This window comes from Miscanthus floridulus, chromosome 10, assembly GCF_019320115.1.
Source record: "Miscanthus floridulus cultivar M001 chromosome 10, ASM1932011v1, whole genome shotgun sequence".
Classification (NCBI taxonomy): Eukaryota; Viridiplantae; Streptophyta; class Magnoliopsida; order Poales; family Poaceae; genus Miscanthus; species Miscanthus floridulus.
The window spans coordinates 107953733-107973324 of record NC_089589.1 but is presented as its reverse complement, the minus strand read 5'-3'; the positions used below and the strand labels follow the sequence as shown (position 1 = coordinate 107973324).

Below are 19592 nucleotides of genomic sequence, written 5' to 3'. Positions count from 1 at the left end.
ATTGGTCTTGCCTATAGGAAAAAAACTTTGCTAGAAGGGCCTTCAAACATCTTGCCCACGTGTTGATGTTATCTTTGTTGGTGTAGAACCACTGCTTCGCCCTTCCCACTAGCGAGAATGGAAAGAGGCGGAGTAGTATGATGTCTTGAGCAACATCCTTGATGGTGATTGTGCTGCTTATCTCCAGGAAATTTTGATGATGAGCACTAGCATCTTCATCTGCCTTTCCACTGAATGGAGTAGCTTGCACCATGTTGATGGAGCTCGGCTTGAGCTCAAACTCAAGGTTGTTTGTTTTGAGTGTTGGTCCAATGCGAATGTTCTCAGTGCTTGGAGCAGAGAATTCACGTAGAGTCTTTTCTGCCATAACTTCATAAACTAGTGTTGAGCTTCCTCTTGATTGGTTTGATTGTGATTGATGGAGATTATCAGTGAATCACAACCAATCCTACAATACCCTGTATAAGATATGAACAAAGACAAACAAGGGTAAGACTACTAAAGCAAAGTTATAAAGTTATGATCTCATCTATAAGTATTTATTTGATCAATTCTCTTAGCCTTGTGCCCCTCCCCGGCAACAGTGCCAGAAATGCTCATTGGCATTTCTTAGCATCACTCTTTACTAAGTTGTCATCCGTAGCAATGATGCCAGAAATGCATTGTTGGTAATTATTGAGAACACTTGTAAACTTATATATATTTAGTAATCCACAAGCACACAGATAATATACCATTGTAGCATTTCACCCGGGAGTATACCAGGTATCGTTCTTTATATTTTATCCATAGGGAGGAGCTATGCGGTGGCTAAAGATATTGACAAATATGCATACTTATGACAAGATCATTAACTATCATGCTATAGCAGGGGTAAGTCAAATGATAAATAAATGATAAGTGTAAGGCATTGATAGTAATCCAGAGATAGAAATAGATACTCATAAAAGTAGTATGGCTAGGCAGGAGATTAGGTAAGAGCAAAAGATTCCTAGGTCATTCCTTATTTACTAGGTCTTTTGTACACCCAAGTATATACACTCTCATCTATAGCATAATTATCTTCGTATCTATGCATAAAGAACATCACTAAGGAAGATCAAGAATAGAGCTTGACTCCCTTCGCAACCAGGTTCTACTTGCTCTACAAATGGGGAGTGGACTACAAAGGACTCAACGAGAGTGTCACATCCACGTTCTACCACATGACCCAGAGTGTAGAATGCATCCGTAGGTAAACAATATTTAAGCACCACGCTTACATAATGTTGACCACTTAACTCACTCGAGTACTGAGCTAAGCGCTTTGCGAACATATGGATATATTCATAATCAATCAGAACTATATCAAGCATATAGCTAGAGCAAACTAGGAACATAACAAATAGCAACATAATATTGAAGTAGCACAAAGTCATAAATAAGAGGGATACAATGGATATACCGGCCTCTAGACAGTGAATCCGGAATCCTGAGCAATAGCCCAAACACTACTTGAACCTTGCTAGCTAGCCTATACTAGAACTTTGAAGAATTGGAGCTCTATTCTCTTCTCTTTGGAAACCCTAATTTTTTATCTGATCTTGACTTATGACAGATCTCTAAGGGAGGGGGTAGGGGCTGGTATATATAGGATGGGGCATCAATTTTGATCCCTCAGAACAAACTGACTTGAATAAATGGCGTAGATGCAATCCTTAAGGCGGTGGAGAACTAACATAGGAACAGGGGGATGACAGGTGGGCCCTAGGGGCTGGCCAGCCCCACCTGGCGGTGCCTCAGTCTCTGCTTTGGTGTAGTGTCCTCTCGAGTCTTTTGGAATCTTCAGGGATTGTTTTCGCTGCGCATAAGTGCTATTTAATTTGCCGATTTGATCCACCTTGATGGTTTTCTGGATAAACCCTGTTGAAAACATAAATTCACCAAAACTCATGGAAATTGTCAATTTAAACCCCTAAGTCTATGTTGGTGATCATTTTCATGTATGATTCAAGTTATAATGATGGTTCATGATGGATGATAACTACCATTAATAGTTATTGTCTCTGGCCTCGATCGGTAGCATGCGAGGGGTCTTGTGCCTTACCTGGCAGAGCGCCAAAGGCAACTCTAGTAAATTGCTCATGTCATTGAGCTACCTTACTTGTGGGTAGGTTCTTGCGGTGTCCATTTGTTGGATGAGGTTCGTGCAACTCCTCTTAGCCATCGAACCACCAAGTGTTGGTCGACACAACGGGGACTAGCGTGCCAGCAAGCACGTGAACCTTGGGAGAAAAATCTTCTGTCTTTTGTGTGATTGGATTTCTCCCGGTGATTGGATTGTCTACTTATTGTGATTGGTTCATTCCTCGATGCGGTGGTATAATCACCCTACTCACTCTATTACTTTCTTGCAAACTAGTTGTAGCAAGCTCTTTAGTGTAGCTAGTTTTGAGAGCTTGCCTTGTAGCTTAGTTTCATCTAGTGGAGCTCTTTAGTGTAGCCTTGTTGAGAGCTCTTAGTGAGTAGTGACTGAGCTCTTGTGCGTGCCTAGTGATTATAGCAACTAGAATTGTTGGGATAGGTGGCTTCCAACCCTTATAGAGCTAGAGCAAAATTGCATTACACCATTTGTCATACTAATCAATTGCTCTAGTGCTTTGTAGAGTTTTTAAATAGGCTATTCATCCCCCTCTAGCCATATGAGGACCTTTCAAGTAAGCACAGTAACTGCAGGAGTTTGGCACAATCAAATCCCCACGACCAAGTAAATCTTACTTCACCAATCCAAGCACAAGTGTACTATAGAACATACTCAACAAGACCCCAAGGCAATTTGGTGCTAACCCTAATAAAATGTGAAATTGAAGTAATCCTAGGGGAAGCAAAGGGATAAGATAAAGTGCAAAGGAAAAAGGGATTGAAACCTACCCTCCCGCCATGTTGAAGCGCACGTGGAAACCTCAAAACCGCCAGGGACCACCCGGAGCACTGCACGACGAGGGAGACGGCGCAGGCGACAACAATGTGGTCGGGTAGAAAAAGGAAAGAAAATCACCCTCCACTAACCCTACCGGCCTATTTATAGTTTGTGAACTGATGGAGACACTACTACACTCGCACCTTTCACAGTAGCATTGTAACCCACATCGCAGTCCAATTTCAGCCTAGGCAGTAAGCTATCGGTAGTGATGGTCATAGCCTTCACTGTCGCTATCTGATACTATCTGCATTATACACTCACACCGCCGTATTAGCTTATGATCTATCCATGATAAGGTCCTTACTTCCATTGTATTGGAGTACGACCCGGCTGTGTGGGTATACACTAACACCGCCATATAAGCTTATGATCCGTCCGTGATCAGGTCCTTGTTTCTGTCACATCAGAGCACGACCCGCCTATGTGGGTGTACACTCACACCGCCGTGTTGGCTTATGATCCATCCGTGATCAGGTCATTGTTTTCATCGCATTATACCATGACCCACCTGTGTGGAGGACATCATCACCGCCACTCTAATGTATTACCTGTCTGTTTGAATGGCATTACCACCATCGCCTTGTAGTACGATCCGACCTTGATGAGGATGTACTCGGTGTTGGTTTACTAATCAAGACGGCGGTGATGATTTTGTGATCCCGCCGCATCATAGGTTGGACCGGCGTTGTTGCTGATGGCTTCTGCCATCGGGTAATGGTATAGTGTGATGGTGACGAGGCTTTCCTCATAGTCGCATAGTCGTATGATGTGGTGGTGTTGACAACACAAGAACGGCAGTTCAATACAAAACAAAGACCGTTACGGAATGGTACTGTATCCGGTATTGACAATAATTATTAATTAAGATGGACCATAATAGCTACATGACATGGCATGCAGATATATTTGTCAAATCCATACAATACGTTCATGTTGGTAATTATTAACTTGTCACTTGTTTAAGTAGCCACCTAATGTTGTTGACATTTCTTAACATCACTTTTGCTAAGTTGTCATCCCTAGCTAAGATGCTAGAATTGCTTGTTGGTACTACCAAGTATCACTACTAGGATAATGCTAAGAAGTACTTTAGTATTTTAGGTGACTAGAAAGAATATATAAATGAAGGGATCTGCAAGCGCACAGATAATTTACCATTGTAGCATTTCACCCAGGAGCATTCCAGGTATCGTTATTTATATTTTTACCATAGGGAAGGACGGGCAAATGGAATATATTGATAACTTATACTTTTGATGGAGAAATAAACCGTAACCATTACTCTACTCATAATAGGGGCAAGTCAAGAGATAAATATGAATGGTAAATGATAATAACTGAACATTAATCACTCAGAGTACTCTTTTCTATGGCCTTAGCATTGCTAAGTAGAAATTAGAGGAATAATTCCTAAGTCATTCTTAATTACAAGTCAAAGCATACGTTGATTAGTGCAATTACACTTAGTAGTCATGGCTAAGATCAACTTCATATCTACACATAAGGGATATTACTAAGGAAGATTAAGAATAGAGCTTGTCTTCCTTCGTAACTAGATACTACCTGTCCTATATTTGGGGAGTGGACTACAAAGGACTCAACGGGAGTGTCTCATCCGCGATCTACGACATGGCCCAAAATATAGGGTGCATCCGCAGGTAAACAACGTATAAGCACCACGCTCACACGATGTTGACCACTCACCCCATGTACATTAGAGCGAGCGCTATACGAACTTATGCTTGAACATGATGATAATCTAGCTATACTAAGCATATAATCAAAGTAGATAATGAACATGATAACCAGGAACACGAATAATATTAAGAACAATGTCGAATCAATGGTAGCAAACATATGAATAATGAAAGATACAAAAGAGGATACAAGGGGCTATACCAAGCCACGCTCTTGACACGATCAGGAATCCAAGTGAAGCTTGCCTCCCTCTAGATCTAGCCTAGCTAGCTATGTCCTAGAATATGGTGGAGCTCTGAGGATGATTAGGGTTTCTACCTTCTTGATGGTAGGGGCTGGTATATATAGGGCAGAGCATCAATTCTGAGCCCTCAGATCAAACCGACTTGAAAGAATGGCGTAGATCCAAATCCTAAGGCGATGGAGAACCGACATTCAAAGGAGTGACTGAGAGGTGGACCCAAGGGGCCGGTCGGCCTGTAGGTTGGGCCGACCGGCCCCACCTGGTAGCCTCCTCCTCTCTGCCTCGTCGTGGTATCCTCTAGTGTCTTCTAGATCCTTCTGGTGTCTGTCTCGATGCGGATAAGCACGATTAATTCTGACATATTGGTCCACCTTGACAGTTTTCTAGATAAACTCTGCAGAAAATACAGATTTACCAAAACTCATGTAATTTGTTAGTTTAAACCCCCAAACCTATGTTGGCGATTGTTTTCATGCATTCTTCAAGTTATATTGACGGTTTATAATGTTTGTTAACTACTGTCAATAGTTCACATACAAGAGTACTTTTAACAATAGATGATAAGCTGACAGTAGTAGCCAGGATATAGAGATGCATGATTTAAACTATTATTGATAATTAACACACCACATAGTCTCCATGTATGGCCTCATCAAGGATAAAAGTAGCGAGGCGTTCTTGAAGCAAAAATATGTCTCGAGTGGTCAGCTCTCTTGTATCCGACAACAGCACATACTACAAGAAGGCAGCGTTGTAGTAATATAACATGGAGCGCATTGTTCAATTTAATTAGTAGAGATTTGTGTGCTAGTATAATAAGAACTTGTTTGTGTTTTGTGGCTTTGATGATCCCGTTCTTGTAATGCATTACATAGAACACACTAAAATCTCTGCCACCAGGACATTGCTTTACGATCGTATCGACCCGCGTTACTCTGAACCCATCATTCCAGGAAAGAACATTGAATTTGCTCTTCTTTTTGTACTTGTCATAAGCCCTGTCATCATCCAGCAGAAAGATCATTGTGATGAACAAAAAATTTGTTACACATATAAATGATGAAATCTACGAAACTACGTTGTAAAATGCATGGAAGGAGAGTTGTACTTATTCATCATTTTTGAAGGGTTTGATATGGTTCATTCCCCTCCTGCTTATATCATACACAAAGAGCTTGGAATTGAGCAGGTCTACAGCAACAAGGCAAGTATGTTCGCTGCAATAAAGAAAATGAAATGCAGATTAGAGTCCCACCTAGTACACGTAATTACATAATTGAATTATTCACTTACCCGTCATTGTATGGTAGGAGAATTAGTGACTTATCATCCTGGGCCAGAATGGAGTCGCACATAGCATCTATCGTCATTGTGAAGCCCACTATGCAGGAGTTAAAGGTCACCGGGTTGAAGAAGCCTATTGCAATGTTTTCGTCCTTGCATGTATTTGCCTCCTTCCTACAGACAAAAGAAAAAAGTTAAATTTGACAGATACAATGATCCAATAATTAAATGTACACACATGGGTAGAAGCTCACATACATGGTCCACAAGGACAAGATTTGGACATCCAGGGGGAAAATTGTAATAGTCAAACAATTCATTGAACTTCACCCATAGTACCTCGTCCTCTCCATGATAGAAATGTTTCTCCTGGTATCTTGCACCAATCTAGAACCCCTTTTGGCTTAAGTACCACTCATTTAGAGCTTTCATTTTTTGTTGGCAATTTGTGGACCCGATTCGGATGCCCTAGAGGTTGACCTAACTTAAACTGCCACTGCTGGTTTTGTTTTGTGCCTGTCTGCTCCATCTCTGTTGTTTTCTTGGATTGGTTTTGTTTTGTGCCTGCCTACTCTGCCTCTGTTGTTTTCTTGGAGGGACAAAACAAGTTCTTTTGATTGCTATCTGTGGCAATTTCCTTGTTCGATGAACTAATCTTCCAAATCTTATGGGGTCGCTCCCGAGTTTTAGAAATTGGTGGCAGTGCAGGTGTAGGCACTGGATTGGTAAGTTCGACATCTTTGTTAGAATTGCCATCTGACATTGTGGCAACAAGGACTATGTTATGCTTCCGCCACGGCACCAAGGACCCAAGATGGCCGCTAGCATCGATCTATCATCATCCATGGTCATTTCCATTTTAACTATGCCATACATTTCTTTGCCCAATGTTTCCTGGGTAACTGCTGCATAGCCTGGAGGCAACGGACGTCCATTTACCATATTCCTTGGATGAACCTGACCAGCAACCACCTTGTGCCTAAATACAACCTTGCATCCTTGTGACCCCACATATGGCATGCAATATGTAGGTTCACTGATGTGATCCACATCGAAGGTGGAATCTACATATACTTGTGGAAGTTGTGTGCTTCTGCAGCTGCTGCGTATCCCTTCTAAGCTAAAGTTTCCCCGGGAAACTTGTTCTGCTTCTATTTGAGCCTGGTATGTGGTAGTCAATGCTGCCTCCTTTTTTTCCCATTTGGCCTCGAACATAGCTGACAATTCTTCACGCACACTTGTAATTTTTCTGGCATTATTCCTCCCACAACTTCTGTACGTGGATTTATCATTTTTGAAGGCAATCTGCCATGGAACTAGTCCTACACCTTGTGCCCGACCAGGATGCTCTTTCATCCCTAGTGCCTAACTCAGGATGTCATCCTCCTTGTCAGGAATGAAAGTACCATTTGCCACGTGAGCCTATAGTGCTTATATCTTTTCAGTGAGTCGCTGGACTGCATCATTTGGAAAACTTAGGGAGCCGTCATTGTTGTAGGTCATCTTTCTTGCAAGAAGATACCACAACGAGCGAGGATCCCAGCCTACAGTCTATGGTGTAACACCTTTCTGGATTAGCTCTTGTAACTTCTTCTCCCACTCAGGAACTTTCTTCGCGTACCCCCAAGAGCCGGTGCGGTGGGGGTTATCATTTCTATGGGAGTTGAGGGTATTAACTTTGCTAATTTTAAGAGCTTCCTCTGATTTCATCCAACTGACAAAAGCTTCCCAATATGCTTGTTGAGTAGGGTGCTCACCTTTTTGCCAATCTAGCTCTGTTCCCTTTAACACATGTTTTTGTACAACTCATGCTTGAAATACCTCCATCTTTTCCCATGCAGTGCAATGCCCGTTTCTTCACAATTTCTGTATCGGTGGGGTGCAAGTTGAATTCAAACAATTTCACCATCTGCTCCCAACATTTCTGCTTGATTTCATCAGTAACACACCAATCCTCTTGACCTTTCCTCTTCTTCCAGTAGATGAATTTGATTAGGACATGTTTTCTCACAATTTCACCCTGGGAGTTATGGTACGGCGCAATCACCGTGTCTGGTTCCTTGGGTTCTCCAATGCAATCGAAGTGCTCAATGACAAATCGGTAAGTGCGCAGCCTGTAGCCACGTCGCTTCGTCCTCGGTTTAACTGCTGTGTTTGTTATAGGTTCCTCTATGCTAGTATCCTACACATTGACCGCAACGTTGCAATTATTGGCGGTAGCCGTTATGTATATCGACAATGTAATGAGTCATGAGTAATTACCTCCCCATTTCCTTCGAGGTTTAGATATATCAAAGGTGAAACTGGGCAAATGTGTCATTGTCTTCACCTTGAACTTCAATCTGCAGATTCTGCTCTGGAGCCCACAGTACTGATGTTCGGTACCGCATCAATACCATTGGTGCTGCAGATACCAATTCATAGGCGTACATTGTCAGTGCAGGCTAATAATGTGTGCTAAATGGAATCCCTAAAAACTATTGTTTTGGTTCATTTTGGATCAAAGGCATTCACCTGGATTTTTTGATAGCTTAACGAAGCCTAAGATCTAGAGGTGGGGTTATCAGCTTTCAATTGAGACCAGAAAATGCATCTAACAACCGTCCATCACAAAGACAACAACTAAAGCAAAAAAGTTGTAACAATCTTTCAACTAATCTGAACCACTTGATCACTAAAAATAACAAAATAAAAAGCAAAACAGAAAACCCTAATCTAAATGACACTATGATGCTAGGGCACAAAGTAAATCCGCTGAGGCAAAACACAGACTACATTGTAGCAGCAGCTATAGCTAAAAGTAGGCTGATAATTTCTTCTGCCTGGGGCTTCAGCTTGAATCGGTTCATTCTAATTTGGAAAGTAATAAAATGGAAAGTAAGGAATCCAAAGGAAGAACAAAGGACTGCAAACTATTGAATCTCATTTCCAACTTAAATAATCCACAATCTGCATTTGTAAATATCGAATCAGAAGCATAGAATCAAAATATGGAAGCATGTGCACCTTGCTCGCTAGGGTGGGTCGACGGCCTGCTTGCGTCCATTTTGACGGCGCTACTGCGGTTGTGTAGGTGACAGATGTGGCAGGCCGTGGTGGTGCGAATCTATTTGCGGTCCTCGATGGTGATGCCAACACTCAACTGTGAGTGGCCGCCACCGACTGCTTGGGGTGTGGTAAGGGAAAGCAGAGGGAAACCGTGTTTTGGTTGGGTGCTGCCACCATAGGAGGATGGAGTGTGGAAGGGGATAAGAATGGGTCACATGGAGATAACGCAGGGGCCAAGCCAACCCTAGAAAAGGGATCCTATTACCATCGGAGCTTTCATGCAGTCTACAACACTGTTCGCATGTTGACTTTTGCGACACCGTTTGCCATTGTAAACTGTGCATTAATTGCACAATTTGATAACTATAGCATAGCGTATCATAGAGAGAAGCAACAGTGATGCACTAGAACATACTCATCATTAAGCGAATGAAGTCGGGAGGTGCAGCCACTTAATTGGATGCGCATTTGTCCGATCCGGCATACACAGTAAAACAACATAATGCCTACATTAACACATACATTTACAACATAACTTAGTAGTGACGATTGAAGTGTGGTCACTGGTACGTTTCTTTGATCACTTGGATGGCTGAGTCCATGGCAGTAGTGTTGTCGGTGTTTCGAACAAACACCGGCTAGTAAATTTATATTTATGCGCGTTAGGCCCGGATGGTGCGCTAAAGGACACAAGGTTTATACTGGTTCGGGCTGAATGTCCCTACGTCCAGTCTGTTGCTGATTGTGTTATTAGCACCAAAAACGGTTCGTAGTAGGGGGTACAAATAGTCAAGAGAGGGACTGGTCCTAGGTCTCTGATGGAAGGGTTGAAAGGATGCCAAGAGCCTAGTGGCGGCCTAGCTGTGTGTGTGATGTGTCGAACCGAACTCTCTGTGAGTTCGTCTGTGTGTGAGTTGTCCGTCCAAGTTGGTAACCCTAGTGGGGAGCCCTGCCCTCCCTTTTATAGACCAAGGGGGAGCAGGGGTTACAGATGGGAGAAAGAGGAAAATACCAAGAGTATAGAAGGTCCTTTGAAGGATCCGGGTCACCCTTTTTTCCCGCGCCTGCCCTGCATAACATGGCAGACCATATCAGGAGTGGCATGGTTGTTGATCTTTGTAGGCCATGCCCTGGCCTCATTTAGCAAGTGGGCACGTCCCATCCCGCCTCTGCAGGCGGCGTGTCAGGCAGGGTTGTCGATCTCTGACCCTATGGGGAGCGGATGGCACGGTGACTGCTCATTTGCCACTATAGAGGATGGGAGTCCCTCCTTGGAACGTAGTGGTTGTCGTATGTCCATGTCGGGTTCTTCACCCGGAGGCTGAAGGCGGCGCCTACAACTCTATAGGACGAAGAGCACACGCCTGCAACACTATTTAGACTCCGCCACGCCTAGAAGGGTCTAAGCGCCGGTCCTATCATGCCCTGATGGTACTTTCCTGCAGGGGCGCAGGGCATGGTCCTCGATGCCGCGGTTGACCCGAACATCTTGTCTTACCCTGTGCCTATCATCATGAGGGAGCGGGGTGTAGTTGTCAGGTGAGGCGGAGCCAGCCTTTGGACATCGGGCGAGGCGAGGTCTGCCCTTGGACGTCGGGCAAGGTGGAGCCTAGCTTTTATCCGTTGGGCGAGGTCGAGCCCAGCCCTCGGGGGTTAGGCGAGGCAAGGTCCATCCTCGAACGTCGGGCGAGGCAGAGCCTAGCTTTTATCCGTTGGGTGAGGCCGAGCCCAGCCCTCGGGGGTGGGGCGAGGTGGAGCCCAACCCTCGGGGGTCAGGCGTGGCGGAGTCTATACCTTAGCCCTCGGGTGAGGCGGAGCCGAACCCTGAGTCCTTGGGCGAGGTGGAGCCATCCTCCAGCCGTCGGGTGAGGCGGAGCTAGCCCACGGGCGTCGGGCGAGGCGGAACCAAAACTCCCGTCGTTCGGGCAAGAAGCGCAGCAGTGCTCTTGTCCGTTCGGGAGTTTTTAACGTTTGATGGTTATTAGTTCCACCTCCTTGGGTACACCGGTATTAGGTCCCCGACAGTAGCCCCCGAGCCCCTGGGTGATTCGGACAGAATAGCTCGGGGGTGTTTTGATTTTGTCAGAGTTAATTTCACCGGTGGGTGCGTGCGAGCGCACCCGGTGGTTGTAGCCCCCGAGCCCCCGAGTGATTCGAGTAGAATCGCCCGGGGGGTGTTTCAATTTTGTCAGAGTCAATCTACCAGAGGGTGCGCGTGAGTGCACCAGGTGGGTGTAGCCCCCGAGCCCTCGGGTGATTTGAGTAGAATCGCCCGGGGGGTAGTATCGGACCCTCCGTGGGTAAGGCCGTAAGACTTGGTTTTTTGTCAACTGAATATTTTTAAGGGAATCGTGATATCCTTTTTGCGGGGATTTCTTTCAGGGCCGGCTTGGCTGGGGCTCAACTGTGGATCGAGGCCCTGGCGATGCCTGCGTCCTTGAGTCCTCGTCGTTTGGCGGGCCCATCCTTCGTTGGGACGGCCCTTGGGCTCCGGGGCCCTAGGTGGGCCAGAGAGAAAGGCTTTGTGACCCGTGTTCTCTCGGTGGGAAGGGAGTCCTGGTCCACCTAGGGAAGGCAAACTGCCTGGCACGACTTTTGTGGGAAGGGATAAGGATCGTGTGCGCGTGTCCCATGATGTGACGTGGCGGTGTGTCATGGCGTGTCCCCTATAAAACCACAGGGTTTGCCTCTAGGGTTCCATACTTTGCCTCCTTGCCCTCGCATTCTCAACCTCCACCACCAATTGCCTGAGCTTCTCACACCCGTACTGCTCCCGCCGTCAAACTCGCTACTGCCTTCTTCCCTGTGTTGCTCCCACCGTCGCAATGGACCTAGGGTACAAATCCAACATCTCCCCTCAGCGCCTAGAAGGCCTCATCCACCGAGGCCTCCTTCGCCCATTGACCGCCGCCGAGGAGTGGCAGCTGCCAGGTGAAGAGGACGAGCCACAGCCGACTGAAGGGTACGTCGTGTCTTTCGCTCACTTCCACGAGCGGGGATTCGCCATGCCCACCCATCAGTTTTTCTAGGGACTGCTGGACTACTATCAGGTGGAGCTGCAGCACCTTACCCCCAATGGGATGCAGCACATTGCGGCGTTCATCGCCTTGTGCGAGGGGTTCTTGGGGATCAGTCCCCACTTTGACTTGTGGCGGTATCTCTTTGCCATCAATCTTGTGAAGAGGCGGGTTGGGAAGCAAGATCTGCACGCGTCGGTGGGGTGCGCCAGCATCCACCTCCACAACAACCAGGCGTGGGCGTACCCGCTAATGCATCTGTTCACCTCCAACAAGGGGTGGCATTCACAATGGTTCTATGTCAAGAATGACGCCGCCGCCCCCTTGCTAGCTTTCACTAGGTGCTACATCTTGGAGGCCCTGGGGTCGTGGGGGTGGGGTGTCCCGGGCAAGGAAAAGAAGCAACTCAACGGCCTTCTTGTTGCCCTCCGAACTCTGAAGGACAGGGGTGTGAAGGGATCGGGGATTATCGGCGCCTACCATGCGAGGAGGGTCGCGCCGCTGATGGCGCACGCGCTCCCCCTGTATCAGATGGTGCCCGGAGCGTCATTCGAAGGAACGGTGGTCATCGACGAAGCGCTCCCTTCCTCCGAAGTGGCGCAACGCATCAAGGAGGCAATGGAGCCTACGAAGGACTCTGTCAGCGCCGTCCTTGACTTCATGTATCCAGTGCTGGGGCATCCCCCAATGCGGCCGGAACTAGGGTTTGTTGATTTCGTAAGTTTTCTTTCCCCTTGCTCCTCTTTTCACTTGAGTTTCCGACCCCCTGATGCTAACCTCAGGATAGCGGGACCAGCCGGGGGGGGGCTGTTTTTCAAGGATAGCCTGGCTCCGCTGCCGAAGGACCCAACTCGGGCGGCAGCGAACCATGCCGTGGCCGGTTGGGACAAGAAGACGAGGGAGCTCGTGAAGAGACAAGCAGTGAAGATGATGACAATGATGACGAGTCTGATGAGGCAGCACCCGGCGTGGATTGGGGTGACCTAGAGGATGAGGACTCGCTGTCCACATAGGGACCCTTCTCGTTCCACATGGAGGGAAGCGAGTCCGTGAGGACGGTGGAGCCGGGCCTTCCCCTGGATCCGGTGGGAGCCGGTGGAGCCGCCGTCATCGTCGGGGTGCCGACGAGGGATCGTGGATGGGAGGGGACGGATCCGCGGCCGCCCCCGGGGTGCTGATGGAGGGGGGTGGCTCCGATGCCGTGCCCCATGAGCTGATGGAGGGGGGCGGCCCTGTTGCCGTGTCCCACGAGGTAATGGAGGGGAGCGGCCCTGTCGTCACGCCCCATGAGCCAATGGGGGAGGGCAGCTCTGTTGCTGTGCCCCATGAGCCAATGGAGGGGAGCGGCCCTGTCGCCGCACCCCATGAGCCGACGGGGGAGGGTGGCTCTGTTGCCGCGCCCCATGAGCCAATGGAGGCGAGCGGCCCTGTCGCCGCACCCTCGGAGACAAGGGAGACGAGCCCCCCTACCTCAGAGCAGGGGACAGGCTTGAAGCGCTCCCACCCACATGAGTTGGAGCAGGGGTCCAGGGGTTCGTCCCCAAAATGTACCCGCCGCCCAAAAGCGACAGAGTATGTCACCGATTCCCCTCGTTTTTCCCTTTTTATTTTTCTGTCCTGATTTTATGCCTTTTTCCCTTTTGTAGATTCTTGCGACGGGGCCACCCTCTGGGGCTGGAGCCCAAGAAGAGCCTTGCCCTTCAGGCGGGACGGATGACGCTACCCGACGTCGCCCTTGTTTTGGGCAGGAGCGACGCTGACGTTGCGACCTCCTTGTCCGGTTCGGCAGTGCCCGCGGTGGCGCCCATGCCCTCGGTGGTTGTCGAGCAGGTGGCCACGACCATGCCAAGCTAGGAGCAGCTGGACATAGTCACGGTGGCGTCCGAGGGGGTGGCGCAATCCGTGCCCCCGGTGGCCCAAGTGACGGCGGCTGACGTGGGCCGGGCGGAGTCGGATGCAGCCGTAGTGGCGTCTGATGGAGCAGTGCAGTCCATGGCGTCGAGGGCCTAGATGGAGGTGGCCGCGACCACAACAAGCCCGGCGGGGTCGGACACTGGCATGGTGGCATCCGAGGGGGTGGCGCAATCCGCGCCACCAGCGGTCCAGGCCGCGGCGCCTGGGGCAGACTAGATGGAGGAGGACATGGCCGGAGGGTCTTCGAGCATCGTGGCGGTGGTGGAGAGGACCCACAGAAGGTCGTCCCTGGCCCTGTTGTCGGGGGGGCAGCCGCTCCCCTGCGCGGGGCGAGCCGCCGCTCCAGTGGACAGCCGCTCAGGACCCAACGTTGGTTCTTTTCTCGCTCGACGATGCTTCCAAGAGCATGGAGCGGGAGAATCTTGACACCGAGTTCTCGACTATGATGGACGCCTTGAGCCAGGCCGGTGGTGCCCTGCGCGAGATCCTCATTCCTTCTGGCCAGGTACCCGCTGAATCTTCCTTCTTCATGTGTTTTTGTGTTTTCATATTTGTGATACCAGTCTTCTTTTCAGTGTATCGTTGCTCGTAGCTAGAATAAATCCTGGTTCCTCCATGAGCAAAAGGCGGAGTGGGACCGCCTCACTAAGGAGGCCTGTCTATGAGGAGATGTGGGCACGCAGCTTGCTGCCGCCCAGCAGCGGGAGGCCGAGGCGTGTCGGGACGCGGAGGAGTTCCACAGGATGTTCTAGGACCTGTTGGCGAGGGTGAAGGTGGATGAGGAGGCGACCGCCAAGCTTTGAAAGGTGTGAGACGAGCTGCTATAGAAGGATGCCAAGGCCAGTGAGCGGGCTGGCGAGCTCCTGGCGGAGCTAGAGACGGAGCGGGACCTAAAGCTGAAGGCTGAGGAGAGGTCCGCAGCATTGCAGCAGAGGGTGGACCTGGATGCTGAGGTGATCGCCCGGTTGCGCGAGGAGCGGGACGAGCTACGCCGGACCGAGGAAAGACTTTGCTCGGAGCGTGGTACACCCCGTGAGGATCGTGACCGGGCCATCTGGGAGCGCGATGAGGTGCATCGGTGGCTAACTCCCTCCGGGCGGATCTTGGAGTTGCGGTGAACCGACGGTTGGATGCCGAGAGCATCACTGCCAGGCTAGAGAAGGAGCTTGCCGAAGTGCAAGGGATCCTTCAGACCGAGAGTGATGAGCATGACCTTCTACAAGTCGCTGTCGGGGTGGTCATCGATGCCCTGAGGGTGGCACAGCCAGTGGAAACCAGCTCGCTCGCGGTTCGTGCCGCGGGTATTACGGCACGGGTGGGCCAACTTAAGGAGGACGCCTTTCGCGCTGGGATCATCCAAGCCTTCGCTGTCGCCCGTTCCCATTATGATCAGGAGATCAACCTAGAGGTGATGAGCCAAGGCTTTGCACCTGTCTATGAAGATGCTGAGCTGGACGAGATGGAGAAGGCGGTGACTCCCCTTGCACGGAACCTAGCGGACAAGCTGAAAGAAGAGGTTCTCCCTCCGCAGAAGTAGTTAGTTGATTTAGTTTGATAAACATCTATTTGTAATATGTGAACAAGTGTCGGTACTTTCATGTCCTGGAAATAGTTTTGTGGATTCGTTTCGTAATTTTGCTTCGTTTCGTTTGTTTGATCTTACCTTCTTCCCTTTTTGCGATGAAAAAAGATTTACGCGATTGACCCTTCTGTTTGTTAAGACCGTAGGGCCTGAGGTGTTTAGGGGAAATTTTGATTGTGCTGGTGAGCAAAATTACCATAGCCGTCTGGGTGTGGGCTTTTTGCGGTCTTACCAATCTGTTCCCCCGAACCTTGCCGTTAGTCTTCATACGAGGAAGAGGCCTGATGTAGTGACCTTTTCAAAAAAAGAGAGGAGGTACCCGTACCTTTATCAGCCCCCGAGTGAGATCCGACCCCTTGCGGTTGCTGGGGTTAGATTTACTAGAGACCAGAGCGAGGGAAAGGAACTTATGTTTGTATTCGCTCGTACCCCTTACTTAGGATTTTGGCGATCGCTATGTGACCGCGCGTTTGGTTTTTTACCGCTGGCTCGGCCTTCCCCGAGCCCCCGCGCGTGGTGGGGATTCGACCGAGGGCCGGCCTGTTTCGTAATGTTCATCCCGTCCACAATTCTTCGCAATTTGGAGGGATTGGGGCACTGTCATTTGCCTCAGTGGCTCGAATGACGTGCCTGATGAGCTCGCTAACGGAGGTGTTCGGGCAGAATCTGATCCCATTGCTTTGCGACGGAGTTGGCAAAGCCCTCGGGTGGCATTCTGTTGCTCCCTGCCCCGCCTTCCAACAGATTCCCCCTCAATGGGGTTTCTATGGCCTCGGCTAGGGGCTGGTTTGAACTAGAAGGTTGAGATGACCCTATCCGCCTCAATGCAGGTTGGGCAAAGGCCGCTGAGGCTCATCTGCGTTTTTCTCCCCTAGCTCTTGTTCGACGTGAGGTGGCCTCGAATCTTTTGTGGGTCAGCCTTCGAACCTCGGTCTTTCGATCTCGGATCGAGCGGCTCGAGCCCCCGAGCCCTGTTAGGGTCTAATGGTGGTCGGCCGTGTTTCACGCGTCATCCCGTCCTCGGTTTTCACAACCGGAGGGGCTGCGTTGACGACACTTGCCTCGACGGCTTGCGTGCCACGCTCAATGAGCTCGCTAACGGGTACGTTCGTGTGGAATCCGGGTCCATCATTTGCTGACGGGGTCGGCAGAGCCCTCAGGTGGCACTCCACTACTTCTTAACCCACCTCTCGGTAGATGCCCGAGTCGTTCGATAGGCTCAGGTGGCCCGCTGGCCTCTCCTCGGTGGAGACTCTATGGGTTTGGCTTGGGGTTAGAATGGAATGAGAAAAGGTCAAGATGTCCCTGTCCGCCTCTGAGTGGGGTCGGGCGGGGCCGCTGGGGCTCATCTCAATTATTTCTCCCTAGCTCTGTTTGACATGAGGCAGCCTTGAGCCCTTTGCGGGCCGGCCTTCGAACCTCGGTCATTTTTCGTTTCGTATCGAATGAGGCGACTGCCACTTCGTGACGCGAAACGAAGCGTTTGGGATGCAGCAACTGCATGAGTTTAATGTACGATTTAATTTGAAATGAAAACAAGATTACCTTGGTGATATCAGCGATGGGAAGCTCCTACCAGATGTGTATGTGCGGGGTTCAGGCCCTGATGCTTGCGACGAGGTTTGGAGTAACATGCATAAGAATCGCTATTCTTTGTTTTTGTCTCTCTGCGTTGATTCAAGACGCTTGATTGATTTAGTTGACCTGACAGCTTCCCCTCGAAGGGGGTTCTACAGGGGGACCCCTCCAAACCCTTCTCGAGAAGGTGAGAGCCCAGGCTTACGGTGTGGGGAACTGTGAGTTCGGTTTATGCTGGTGAACAAAAAACACCGTAGCCATCGAGGCGTAGGGTCTGGTGGTTCGTCCAATTGTATTCAAAGTTTTATACCCACACACCGCGCTTCCGGTTTTTAAACGTAAAGGGGGGTCAGGCGAAGAGGGTGTCTAAATGAATAGACACCCTCGGTAGCCCCCAAGCAATTTCCGTGCCCTTGCAGTTGCTGGGGTCGGTAGCTCGGTGAAGAAATTATCACCTAAAGTAAGTAGACAGAGGTACTTATCTTTTCAGCGGTCATCCATTCGTTGTTTTACCTGGGCCGCCCGATCGGCCCAGGAGGCCCGCTGGGCTCTCTCTGGACGGAGGTTCCGTCGTTGGGTCGTTCCATGATCCTGCCTAGGGAAGCGGAGAGTCACCTGCATGAGGGCCTGCCCTGGTTCTCGCGCCCGGGACGCATTAGTGGCGGGCCATGCCTAGGCAATGTCATGTTTGACCAGGCGACGTCTTGTCAACCAGAGTGCGTCCCACCGGTTCTGTCGCGTCCCCTCGGCTTTCTGTCAGCATTAATTTTGCATTTGCATTGAATAGGGGAAGGCAAAGAGTTTTTCGTCCCAACCTTGCGCCTTTCCTCAGCTGCTGAGCCCCTTCTTTAAATAGGGGGGGAGTTCTCATCCCACTTCCTTGCCAGCCTTTATGCCACCACTTCTTCTCCTTCCTTTCCACCGAATGCAGCGATTCCTAAGTAGGAGAGCGTAATGCCAGGGAGAGAAGAACTCACAGATCCGCTCGTGAATATGGGGCATGATGTCGAGCTGGAGGTCATCCAACGTAGATGAGATGGTGAGGGTCGCCTTTGCCGAGAAGGGGTCACTGCTGTTGAAGGAGGAGGGGCACTAGAGGGTGCCAAGCATCGTTGGCCTTACCATCATCTGTTGCGGCCTTCCTTCGGCGGTAGGTGCCCCCGTTCAGACATCGTTGTCGGGGTTGCGGCTGATGACGATGGTGTAGTCCCCGGATGCCCCGGTGGAGGTGCCGTTGTTGGGGTCGCGGCTGATGACGATGGCATAGTCCCCGGATGCCCCGGTGGAGGGGCACCACAGTCGCCCGCGTGGTGCTCGACATTGCAGATGACAGCGCCTTCGAGGATCCTGCGGAGCGGCGGGACGTCACCGATGGAGAGCGTGGCGCGGCGGCCGCAGTAGACAAACTGGCCCGTGTACATGCCAGGATGTTGCCGATGGAGAGCGTGGCGCGGCGACCGCAGTAGTACTTATAGTAAAGCTAGGCAAAGACTGTAATTTAATAAGTTTGTGGGGGAGCCCTCGAGTAAATAGTCTTTTGAATTTACGAGTACATTAGTCCTTTTCGTGTTGAAATCACTTTGTAAGTGGTGAATTTGTGCAAAGAATGAATGAACAAATTTTCATCTTTTGTTACGGCAAACAACTTTTTAGCTTCCTCTTTTTGTAGAAGAGGTTTTGGTGCCCTCCGACCCTTCCCATGGTTCAAGTTGTAAGAAACTAGGAGTGCGGGCGAATTAATTCTGATCACACTAGTGAGCAAAGAGGTCGTAGTCGCTGGGGCATAGGTCTCCCACAGTCCTACCAGTTGTACTCAGAATTTATTCCTGAAATCTTAGTCCTTAGGACTTTGTTATGAGAAGAGCAGAAGACTTAGAGAATGTTTGCAAAGATTAACACATGAAGTGTTTGCAATCTAAGCGTACTTGTATCATTTGTATCAGCCTCCGAGTGAGGTCTGACCCCTCACAATTTGCGGGGGTCGGATGTCACTAAAGATTGGGGATTTGTAAAGACAAAAACTGATAAGGAAAAGTATGCGTTTATTTAAGGGTAAAAACGACGTAGCTGTTCGATGTTCCAGGCATTGGTGAAGACCTTGCCGTCGATGGTTTTCAACTTGTAGGCACCTGGACGGAGTACTTCCACGATGACGTACGGCCCTTCCCAGGGTGGGGAGAGCTTGTGGTGGTCCTTGTTACTCTGTACGAGGCGGAGAACAAGGTCCCTGACATTGAAGGCTCGGTCTCGCACCCATTGGCCGTG

General features: G+C 49.5%; 1 protein-coding gene across 1 annotated transcript; it reads left to right on the top strand.

Annotated features, from left to right (window-relative positions):
* The first annotated feature begins 13391 nt into the window (after nucleotides 1-13391).
* LOC136489235 (uncharacterized) lies at nucleotides 13392-14107 on the top strand. The gene is made up of 2 exons (XM_066485931.1): nucleotides 13392-13825; nucleotides 13900-14107. Exons 1-2 carry the CDS (start codon nucleotides 13392-13394, stop codon nucleotides 14105-14107), a joined length of 642 nt encoding a protein of 213 aa, XP_066342028.1.
* Nucleotides 14108-19592: the final 5485 nt, after the last annotated feature.

Coding starts and splice junctions, on each gene's coding strand:
- LOC136489235 (XM_066485931.1), top strand. CDS start 13,392: ATGGGAGGGGACGGATCCGCGGCCGCCCCCGGGGTGCTGATGGAGGGG. Junction 13,826..13,899: donor CGCCGCCCAAAAGCGACAGA/GTATGTCACCGA, acceptor TCCCTTTTGTAG/ATTCTTGCGACGGGGCCACC.